Consider the following 12,126-nt stretch of genomic DNA (forward strand, 5'->3'; position numbering starts at 1 on the left):
AGAGCAAAAGTTTCCCATTTTTTAAGTGAGTCAATGAGTGCTGCCACTCACCACCAGTGAAGCAAGCTAGAGCCCCCCTTTCTTTATCCACTTAATAGTACCTCACCAATAGACTTAAGGTTTAGTCCAAACTCAGTGTCATATTCCCTAAGTCCAGCAGCTATTGGGTTTTTTCCTCAGAATTTAATTTATTTACACATTTCTGTCACATTAAAAATGGACACATGAATAGTTTATTTACATGAGGGCTTTCTTTTAAAGCAAGAAATGTCACAGGACAGTGAACATAGATGCCATTTATGCGAGGAGAAATAAAAACCCTACATCTATGTCAAAGCATGCAACACAGTAGTAAATATTTTAATGCAGCGTGAAGTAGTTTTTATCCTTGACAACAGAGCAGAAGCAACATTTTCAAAATTAGGTTGCATCTGTTAATATACCCTTCTGTAACCCTGCTGCCAAGTATTGCTTGATTGACTGAGGAGAGAGGTTCCTACTGTGCAAATAAGTAAGCGAGTTCCTACATAACATTCTAAGAAAACTAACCACACTTCTCCAGGGACACTTGAAGACAAAAAGTCCTCCCTCACAGGCATTTTATCATGTACAACTTCATCCGGGAAGGAAGAATACAGCCAGCACCCTGGGAAAAGACGAAACTGAAGTATATGTGCAAATAATGTGATAAAAGATGCCTTCCTCTACACAGTAATGTTGTCAATAACTCATCCTGATCCTTCTCAAAGCACTGATGGGAATGGAATGTCCCCAAATAACGACTGTGTCTCTGTACCACCTCATTATACAACCTTTGGCGATTCAGTGTCTCTCCATAAATTTAGCTTTAGCCTATCCCCATTTAAATGAGACAGACCTAAAAGGAGTCATTCACTCCTTAGCAAAATCCTCCTTGTATAAGGAGATCCAGGAGCATTGCAGCTGGTTATTTGACATTTTTCACTTCAGCAAAAGGGTAGACTGTTTTTTGTTTTCTCAGAGGAGAGAGCTTCCATGGCAAGTCAAAGCACCATTTTTCCAAGGAAGGTATTAAAGAACTGCAGAAGCCTTTAAGAACTAATGCTATCAGTCCTGCATGTAAATGTGCTTGCAAAATTATCTATATGTCTCTGTGAAATTATAAGAGAGCTATAATATCATCACAGCAATTTGATTTTTTTTTTACCGTTGGAAGAACATCATTAATAAGGTTTTTGATTGTTCTGAATTAATTTACTGTAATTTCAAACTCTGACAAATATGCAGACAGGAAGCCTCTTCCACTTCAGTGTAATACATCCTGCTATACATCTTTTAATGACAGCATATAGGAAACATTAGTAATCTTGAAAACAATCTTTACATTTATATTCTAAAAGTCAAACACACCAGTAATCTAAGTAGATTTCATCTAAATTTGTTTCATTCTCTGAGATTCACTGTGTAGTTGCCTTTATTGTTTCCTGTCCAATTTGCATACATATTTTAAATTGTAACACCCAACAGCAACAGGTCTACAAGACTTGAGCATTAGTTTGTACAATAATTAATTAGGATACTTAAAGAAAAACATGAAAGGAATTGTTCAGGAAATTCTGTTCTGCTAGAAGTCTTGATATCATGCAATTCCAAAACCAAACAAGAAGGCCCAATTTCCTATTCTCCAATGAAATAATAACAAACAACACATACTTCTCTGCATCCATCAAATGATTTTGTTTCAATACCTCATTTCAATGAGCTGAGTTTCAACCAATTTAGTTCTTTAACAAGGCAAAGGAGTTGAATGCTTAAAGAAAAAAAGTCAAATTTAACTTCATTCGTAAAGTTACAGAGACTCAAAACCATGGGATGTGATGCACTTCAGCTTTTAAGTTCTAACCACTTTCAGAGACTAACCTGCAGGTTCCTTTGGATCTCCTCATTGCTTATGTCCAGATGCATCTGGCAGGCTCCAGTATTACAGAAGCAGCCTGTGCGAACGTGTATGTTGTGGAGACTTGCCATGCTGTCCACCTTCCCAATTGAGCAGAAGACATAGGAGAAGAGTGAAAAATAGACATTTTAAAGTTGTAGTCAACAAGATACAGTGTTTTAAAGGCAGAAATCCATGGAGGTAAATTATGCCTCTAAACAATTAACAACTTACTGCAGCTTTTACCATTCCCATACAGATTTTGCATTTTTCAACTTTGTTATTTCAGCTAGAAGAAAGCAATGGTAGGAGCAGAGATGTTTACCTTAGCATTGAGCAACTACTCCACAGAAAACACACACAACCAGGTCCTGAGCCTATGAATGCCAGTACATCTGCTGAATTTTAAAGCTGTGAACAGGTTTACTCACATCAGGGCTGCTAATTACAGACCTGTAGCCAGGTGTTACTTTGTGTCTTGACAGAGCCACCACCTGCAACTGCCTCTGAAGAGACTGAAGAGAAGCCTAGGGCACCTTTTCAGGTAGCTAAAGAAAACCTTGTGCTCCAAGGATATGAAACTGCAAGTCCTCCTTACAGAAACTGATGGCATCTATGGGATTTTGGCACACAAGTGCTGGAAGGATCATCCCCTCAGTAAGAAGTAACATTTGCCAGGACAGGGAATGAACTGGAATGTCTCAATGAGTCTTGTACATACAACCCCCCAATCTACCAAGTCCCTGGTGCATTTCTTCCTCGTGCTGTTTGGTATTACACCATTTCTTTATCATCCACTGAATAATGAATGGGCAGAAATACAATACTTGATGACAAACTGGCATGAATAAATTATGGGAAGGAATGAAAAACATGCCCATATCTGCCTCGGAAGGAGACATATATATGCATGCACTGGAAGGACAGCACTGCAAGGATACGGATTGTCAGGGTTTCAGATCACACCTAAGAAACCGCTACAGGGATCCTCTTAGTACAGCTAAGAAACCATGGAACCTCACGGCAGGGACCTGGAAATGTTTTATATTGATCTCAAAAAGCAACAGCAGCAGCTGATAAGATTAGCTGAGCTACCACCAGCTATTTCTTTGATGAAAAGTGATGAGCATTCCTGGCCAGGACTGCAAGAAAGGACAGACAAATGCATGAAATCTGACCCCCACCTCTACCACAAAACAACCCAAAACAACCTTGTACAACTTGCATTAACCCCTCTGTGCTTTTGCTCCTTTTCTACAAAAGAAGAGCTGAGAGCCCTGCCAATGGGCACGCTGCAGACTCAGGCGACTCCGCTGTACCAGGGACAGAATCCTTCATGCAGGAAGCTCAGGCTCCGCTGGATACATAGCAACAGCCCAGCCTAAAAGGGCAGGAAAGGGAGTGTCAACCAACTCACACTAACCACTTCCCTAACTGTGAACCCAGGCTTCGTCTGAGGTATCAGTATAAATGTTCAACCCAGCTTTTGTAGCTGGCTAAATCTCTACTGGCTTTTATTAATTTTAACATAAATTCCCTCTGTTTGGAACAATGGCCCAGTACACATACCAAACGCTTTCTGGTATAATTCAGTCTATCTTCTGTCTTGACATATCTTCTGATATCTCTGAGTTTACCTGTGTGCACCAAGCATCTTTAAAGTCACTATATCAGTGGCTAGAAAACCCAAGCCTTCCTTCAGAACTTACTCCATGCTGAAATAATTCAATCTAAATAGTATTTAGCTCTGCTAAAAGCAGTTCAGAGTTACTGCTTTTCTTTCATGTGTGGGGCATAAGGATCTCTGCTCAAAAATGTGCTGTATACAAAAAAAATTCTACAATGCTATAGCATACAAGTTCTCAAGTTCAAATTTCAATGTGTTCTGTGCCACTAGTTCAGTTCAAAATTGTTTGATTCTCCAACACAGACATAATCAAAATAACTCCATATATACAGACTCGGAAAGCAGAGAATACAATCAGCCCCAAGATGCCTATTGATGATTAATGCCTTGGAGAATATCTTGTGTTTAAAGCATGTTTCTCAAATTGAAGTTTTAGTAAAAGGCATCTGTTGAGAGAGACTGTTGTGGTGTCGTTAGCTTTGTTTTGTCAGAAGACTTCAATATGGGAACAGTGACATTTTCTAGATGTCTTTTTTAATTTAGATGAGAAAAGTTGTCATTCTGCCATAGCATGGTTTGTCATGGTGCTAGTGACTTGTGGGCGGATGTGTCATCCTGTTAATCATGACAAGCAAGGCAAAAATCATGACATACTTCACTGCTGAAATCATACAGCGTTTGGGCTTATTTACTCAGTCTACAAAAACCTTTAAAATATAGAATCTTTTTACTATTCATACTTTTTAAAAGGAATGTTCCTGGGGCAGCCTTGTCAATCAAAATGTATGTAGTGCAATACAGTTTCCATGACACATCTTCAAGGAATTGCAAACAGGATTTTTAATTTTTTAAAAATTTTGTCAAATAAATGATTTCTGTTCTTTAATGAAGAGTAATTTCACTCTAGCCATGCAATCCAATCCTTACCTATAATAATACTTTAGTTGTAATATAAATCAGTCTGTACATTGGACCAGGACTACTGAGACATAAAAACATGATCATTAGAAGAATATGGGAATTGTGATTCAGGAGGAAAAAGGTAAGTTATGAATAGCTTTATTATTAACTGAAGTTCATTATCACCAATGTGATAATGTGCACAGATCTTGGGAATGTGATGCACGCTTTTCAGTGGAAACAATGGCACCATGTAAAGAACCAGTAAAGTCAGCACTGCAAAAATATCTGTCCCTTGAATAGATGCTTGGTTTTCCCTTGGACATATGCTTTGATTTCTTCTTGTTTATTTTCACCCTAGAAATACACTACTTGGGGAGTTAATTTAATCTCTCTCTGCAGTGCTATCACATAGCAAAACAAATAGAACATAAAACATCTGTTACAGTTATTTTGATGAAGAAAAGCTTCCTTAAATAAAACAAATCTTTAAAATTGCCATAAAGAGCAATAATGGATATTGAGCTCAGGGTTATGAAATACAGAACATCACTTGTAGCTCTGTCTGTAACAGCAGAGGGTGACTTTTGGGAGCCAGGAATGAGTTCATCAATGAAGGCACAGAAGCATGAATGGTACTAATGGTAAGTACACATCTTCATGTACTTGGATTGTCAGTTATGGTGATTCTCTGGATCTGATACTTGGAATTATTGTGCCCTGGTTTTTAAGAGATTAGAGACTACAATTAAACTGCAAAATAAATGCAGAAACCTTGCAGCATTTTACTGATTTCAGTCAGTGAGGACATGGTAATCAAGCCATCATGCTATCTTGGAGTCCCTTCCGTCTATCAGAGCCCCTTGGCATTCATTACTTTTTCTGAAGCTCTTCACTGTGGGCCAGGCCCTGTAGACTGCTTCACACCCAAAAGCTTCTGATGTCATATTGACAATCAAAATGTGATTTTCACACTTCCAAGTCACGGTCTTCAAATTTAATAAAGATACGTAAAGGAAGTTTGCCTAAACCAATTTTTTAAAACAGTTAATTTTTTTTCCATCAATGAGCCTTTCTTTAGTGTTGCCAGATTGATCAAATGCTCACATTTGGGGTTTTTTTTCATAGTGCTCTATCTGATAAATACAATTTTTTTTTTATATTAAAAATATTGAAGTGGAGAGCTTTCACTTTAATGCATTACCCTATGTAGTCCCCTCTTGGAAACCTGCTATTTCAGTTGATACTCATCAGCTGGAAAGCTCTGAGAAGAAATGAGATTCTGGTCTGGTCTCCTTTCCCATTCCCTGCCACACAATGCACTGGTGACTTCTCTGTGTTGGCTAAATGACTGACTTCTGCTAACAATTCACTTCAGGGCTTCTGAAGCACTCAGTGAGAGCTGTAAATTTTTCTCTGGCATCAGGTTCCATTGCAATAAGTCTTAGAATGATACTTGCTGTAGGTATGTATATGCTAAATGAGAGTAAAGATTTACAAATAGCACATAATTTTGCATTATTCCTAATCAAGTAAGTCTAAGACTTTCACCAAGAACGATGAATGCTTTAGAAACCCCTGCTGAAGTCGTTCCCATAGGATGCAATTCTGTAGCTCTTATTCAAGCAAGTACTTATTTGTGTAAGTTATCACAAGAATTATTCACATGAATAAAGGAACTTTTTATAATACATCGTGAAGTGTTCTGAAAAAAAAATCATATAATTCAATACTGGCAAGTACTGTCCTTCAGGAATTGGGATTAGGACTTCTCATTCTGCTTTCTACAATGCCAATGCCCAAGTGTCAGAGCAGTTTGTCTGTCTGATGGATTTGCTCATTACAAGAATTTCATTGCACACCACTGATGGCTGGTCATAAAACAGGCTTCAAGATGCTGCTCTCCACATCCAGTGGTAAATTAATTCACTGATTCATGGCATGGAATTGGAGAGAAAGTAAGCTAGCTCTTTCTGTCATCCAGCATTTGACTGTGAAATGCTGTTGCTGATGCAAATGCATACTTAATCTTGTTAAATACAGTTTAATAAGAAGTAGGTCAGAAGGAAAAAAAAAAACCCAGCACTAGCTTCCAAACCATTTAATGGGGGGATAGGGGGGAGAAGGAAGAATTTTAGTTGAGTTACAGTATCATCAACTGATTTAACTGCATAGTTTTCTACAAAAAAGGCTTTTTCTTTCCATCTCAGAGAAATAATTTCTATGTGGGCAGATTCTCTCAGTACTGAGCAATCTGATCCTCTCCTTTTTGCCTCTCTAGTTGTTGACAATGGTTTAAATTAACCAAAGAGAGGACATATATCTCTTCTTAGTCTTCATCCATTCATCACTTTGACCAAAATCCCTTTGGTAGAAGGCAGTGAAGTATTAGACAGAGATATTGAAAAGTAGTAATATTGTCAAGTTCAGTGTCCTGAATATACTTGTTCAGTATAAATGCTGTCTTATCAGGAACTTTACACCCAATGTGATAATTTTCTCAGTTAGTTTTAAAGACAGTCAAATAGCAGGTAAGATTGCATGGGAGAGAAACAAGCTGGAAATATTAGCATAATTCAAAATATGTGGGTTGCCACTCTGCAGGAATTCTAACTTAGGAGATGCCACACACATAGTGAACTGCAGGTTCTTCATGCATAAAGGAGTAACAATAATTTTACATTTCTGATAACCAGAAGCTAGAAGATTTCTTGGGGATAGGGTGGCTATAAAAACAAAATGAAACAATGAAACATGGTCTTGTTAATGGATGACGTAACAGTTTTTCCCAACTGTTTTATTCCTTTCCTGTTGAATATGCAAGTGAATTTGAATCCAGCTATTTGAAATGGAACAGACTGATGAGTAAGCTCAACGTCTTGGTTTTCTTTCTTTGATTTGGAGCCTTAATGACCATAGTTCTCTCCAACCAATGACATCTTCTCTTCTGTTTTTTTTGGGTTTTTTTCCCCTCCGGTTCAAACTGCATTCATTGACAATGAAAACCTGGTTCACTAAAATGATATCAGGGAAAGGATAGATTTCAGGAAGAAAGCAAAGCAAAGGAATTCAAGTCCTCAGTGGCTTCATAACTGACTTCAACAAAGCATCCTCTCGTGAGTCATAGAAAAACATCTGTATCTCTCCACCCCATTGAGCATCCCCAACTATTTTGTAGGCTAAAGGCTTTCAATAATATTGCTGCTAGTCAGAAATGTTGAAGCTAGAGGAAAATTACACAGAAGACTAAAATATAACTAATATCAAGAGGGATAAAGGGGAATGTAGCAGACTTTATACAAGTGGAAACAATGCCTAGGAATAAAAATGTGCAGTGCATGCTACTGTGACATAATTAAACCTAAGTCCAGTGACATAGGTTTAATTCATGTCACAGTCAAAATCTTCTCCACCATTTTCTATTCATTTTAAGGCACTTAAATCCTCTCCTGTCTGTATTTAACCCCTGAAAAGAGGGATAATAGAACATAGGGAGGTTGTGGAGTCAAATTCCCATATTATTTTAGTTACAGTCACAGGATCCTATACAGTGGTGTAGTGGGAAGAGGGGCGTGGGGACAGGAAGATGCAAACAAGGAAGCAGAGTAACAGAGAAGGTGGGGCTAGTTTCTTTTTGTCTTGAAAGGCTTCAGATGGTGGACTGAAACTAGACACTGCATGCATTCAAAGGCAGTTGATCTGCTTTTGCCAAGATCAAGGACAAGGGAATCCAGTGGAAGTTCTCAAAAGTGCAGTTCTTTTCCTGGTACCATGTGGTTTTTTTCTACATTTCTCCCATGTGACAAGATCTGTAGTTTAGAGCCACAGTTTGGCCCTGTTACCAAAAAGAAAATGTTTAGCCTCCCTCATTCATCTTGGATTCTTTCATCTAAACAACTATGAGCATCTTTCTTTTATCTCTTTTCGTTTCCTTAGCAACATGCAAGGACACTCCAGAGAAACAGTGTCAGACAACACCTTCAGTCTAGTCTTTCATGAGGCTTTCTAACCTTGATCAGCTCTGATGTGCAGTTTAATAGTAGGCAATTTCAGGCACACTAACTCACATATGTCTTTGTGCCCCTGCAAAGAGATAAAACAGAAATAACTCAGCCTGTACTCTGCCACTTCTACCTCAGCAAGAAGAGAGCTTCATTACCTACTAACCAGGTTTGCATTTCTCACATTGAGCCTCTGAAGTACAGCATCTCCTTATGTTCAGTCAGTGATCAACTATTATGATTATGTTCAGACCTAGATCAATGAAGTTGCCTCCTATATTGTGAGCTCCTTTTTGCAAGGGCTGTCTTTGAGCACCCAGTGCCATGTCATAAAAGCAAAGATCCAGATTGTAATGATTTCTTGCCAGTTTGAAGAAACAAGGTGCCATTTATTGACACGCCGGTGTGGTTTACTGCATTGCTGCTATCTCCCTGCTCCAAGACATCCACAACACAATTGGAAACTAATTGGAACCAAGGAAATCAGTATATGTTCAACAGGAATCTTCACAACAATCTTTTTGTCCTTATAATCTTGTTTGCATTCTATTGTGCAGGTCCATCTGCCATTCCTGGCTTCCTGAAATCAATGGCTAAATCCATAGCTAAAATCAATAGTGAGTAATCAACTCAGCAATTTTTAGGTAGCTATTGGGAAGATGGCCAAAAATCCCATTAAGCAAGTTAGAGAACATTTTTCTTTCCCTGAGTCATCAAAATTAATATAATGAGTGGTTATGCTTCTAAAAGCATTAGTGTAACTAGCTCAAAGTCATATGACCATTGCTGCAAAGCCATTCTTAGCTGGAATTAAAAATTGCTGGATTTCCATTTTCTGTGGCCCAGATGAAAAAATGCTGCACTTACAAAACTGAATGATTGTTTCACATGGAAGTAAAAAGAAACAGATCGGGAAAAAACCCTTAAAAGACTAAATATGAAGAGCAGCAAACATGTCTTGCTTAATAAATTTCAAAAAATGAAGATTTATTTCAAGTAAGTTAAATGTAGTAGGAGGTTTCCCCCCTCATTGCCCTCTTTCTCCTGTAGGGATGCAGTATGAATTTCCAGACAAGTACTGACAAGTAGTACCAGGCTCTCTGGTCAGTTTGATCCAATTGACTTGGTATCAACTTCCTGTGCATGGGAAATGCTGTAGCTCATTTCTTTTTTTTCACTCCTGTAATTCACATGTTGCCATTGCTCAAATTCTGTACACCATGTGCACAGTGGACTGGAGATGATCTTCTAGTGAAACTAAAAATATTGTCTAAGACACAAACAGCAATTATTTTGAGACATCAACCCACTTCAGATATTGCCTGGTCCCTTTTATCAGGTAACGATAAGCATTGATATGAATATGTATTGAACCAGCTGTGTGTATATACAAATGCATCCGCCACTTGATATCTGAAGATTTGACAGTATTTAACATATTTTCTCTCTACTCCTGTGAGGTGAGAGTAAATTGGGAAGATAAGGCATTGAATTCCTCAAGGTGACACTGAAAGCCTACAGCAGAAGGAGGGCATTTCACCTGGCTGGTGCCAGGTCCTGGTTACTAATCTAAGTCCAGCTGAACAATTCCTTAAGATATTACTAAAGGAAAGGAAGCTTTTAAAAGAGAATGTTGTGAAACCAAAGCACTTCCAGAACTGGCTATCACCATGACATTTACCTAGAGCAGCTACTTTTTTGTGCATTTCCCATCCTGCCTCACACCACTTTGTCCTATGTTACTTTTGCCTGCAGACCTGTCCAAATACAAGCAGATTGTGCATGCAATTCAACAAATACCTGCATATGCTGCTCTGTCTCTTCCCTCATCACACCTCACCCATATAACACTGCTTCATGCTTCTTGTCCAACTCTTCCCCTGTCTTGGATGTCTGAAATCCTCTTTATTTCTGCTTTTCTGCCCAAACTGGTGTCTCTTTCTATGCCAAATATATGTAATAATGGAGTCATTCTGAGTGCGAGAAATTTAGTTAAATACTAGGAAATATTTTTCAGTAGTGAATATAGTACTGCATGTAAAATGTAAAACTTGCTGCCATCTCTGAGAGTGTAATTATGGTGTGGTTATTTGTTTCTTGCTTTAATAAAGTCCCAGAACAAATTGCCTCTGATAAGAAAGGTTTAAGTAAAGATGACCATGCAATTCTAAGATATATTTTTCTCCCTCTACCTCTCAAACGACAGGGTTGAATTTAGCTCGGCTGCTAAGCTGCTTACGAGAAAATTCACTAACGTAGAATGCTTTGGATACAGAAGGAAAAATGGGATTAAAAGGAAAATGAAATTTTGTTTATTGGGGGAGTCTGATTCTGGTTTTGCCTTCTTCAAGCAAGGTGCTAATAATACCAAGGTTGTGGGGTTTATCCCTGTATGGGCCATTTACTTAGGGTTGGACTTGATGATTCTTGCAGGTCCCTTCCAACTCAGAATATTCTGTGATCTGGAACTAAAGATTATACTCCTAACACACACTGCTAGCAGAAAGAGGCTACCAGAGTACAGAAGGTGTCACAGTGAGTGGTTGGATATAAGTGATTTGAGCCCACACATTCTGATGGAAGACCCTGGTCTTCACTTCGGAATGATAGAAAGTGAGAAAGAAAAGGAAAAACCCAGTGGGTCATCAAGTCATTACATTACATTAATTCAAGGGTGGCTGAGATGCAGGAAAATGAGACAGTGGGCACATGCCATTATAAGAGCAGTCATCAAAGTTATAGATTTAGACTGAAGGGATGCATGCTAGAAGTTGTCTCTTGAGAAATGTTGATTTTTTTCCTTTTAATTGAGAAGTGGGTGAAGAAAGTCAGCTGAAAGTCTAGACCTCCCTTCACTCTATCTGGATTGATGAGGGTGAGCCAGGACATGCTAATGTATGCTCCTAGGCAAAACTGATTATAATATATGTGAGCAGGGTTCTCAGTCTCGAGAGGCAAAACTCATTCATATGCAACACTGCAGAAGAGCCTTCCTTAGGCAAACCAAAATGTTTACATTCTCTGTCTCTGGCAGCTATTCCTGTTATAGCAGTTTGTCTATCACACACAAGTGTGAAGTGGTAGGCAAGAAGGCTGAGACTGCTAATGGACTGATGCTCATTCCCTTCCTGACAGGATCTTTAGGGGACATGGCAAGCATATATGTACACTAAGGGAACTTCTGTGGATGAGCCAATCACAGTTACTTGCGGTTTAGGTTCAGGCTCCAAGCTAAGGAGGCAGTGTGAAAAAGCAGAGTATGGATGGATGCTGGTAATCCACAGCTGAAATGTGAAATGATGGTCATTTTTCAAAAGAGAGCCACAAAGGTTTGCTCACTTTTTAAAGCCCATTACTGGCTCTATTACGCACAGGAGGAGAAAAAAAATATTGTCTCAGAAGATCAGTGCGGAAAAAGAAAAAGTTTGGTAAGGGAAGGGCTATTTTTCACTACTGGCATAACACTGAACTGAAAGTTGTGGCTGGGCAAAAGCTCTCCAGTGCATACAATTCAACAAATATTTCAGATAAAATTCCATCTGACCATCTGTGTCACCTCTTTACCTTCTTCTGGCTTCCAAACTGACTTTATAGAATAAAATGTGAAGGGATTATAAAATCACTCAAATTATCTACTGAATATACAAGGAGAATTTCACAGACCTCATCTCTCTACCAAAACA

General features: G+C 38.5%; 2 protein-coding genes across 2 annotated transcripts in view; both read right to left on the bottom strand.

The window, feature by feature from the left end:
* CHMP5 (charged multivesicular body protein 5) overlaps positions 1-12,126 on the bottom strand; it is a 905,521-nt gene that overhangs the window by 77,599 nt on the left and 815,796 nt on the right. The gene's annotated exons all lie outside the window — the stretch shown is intronic.
* Positions 1-12,126, bottom strand: part of MOCOS (molybdenum cofactor sulfurase) — a 209,300-nt gene that overhangs the window by 36,499 nt on the left and 160,675 nt on the right. The window contains exon 7 of the mRNA XM_018907594.3: positions 1,900-2,016. Coding sequence (XP_018763139.1) covers positions 1,900-2,016 — 117 coding nt within the window. The remainder of the gene's footprint in view (positions 1-1,899; positions 2,017-12,126) is intronic.

Source organism: Serinus canaria, chromosome 2 (assembly GCF_022539315.1).
Source record: "Serinus canaria isolate serCan28SL12 chromosome 2, serCan2020, whole genome shotgun sequence".
Classification (NCBI taxonomy): Eukaryota; Metazoa; Chordata; class Aves; order Passeriformes; family Fringillidae; genus Serinus; species Serinus canaria.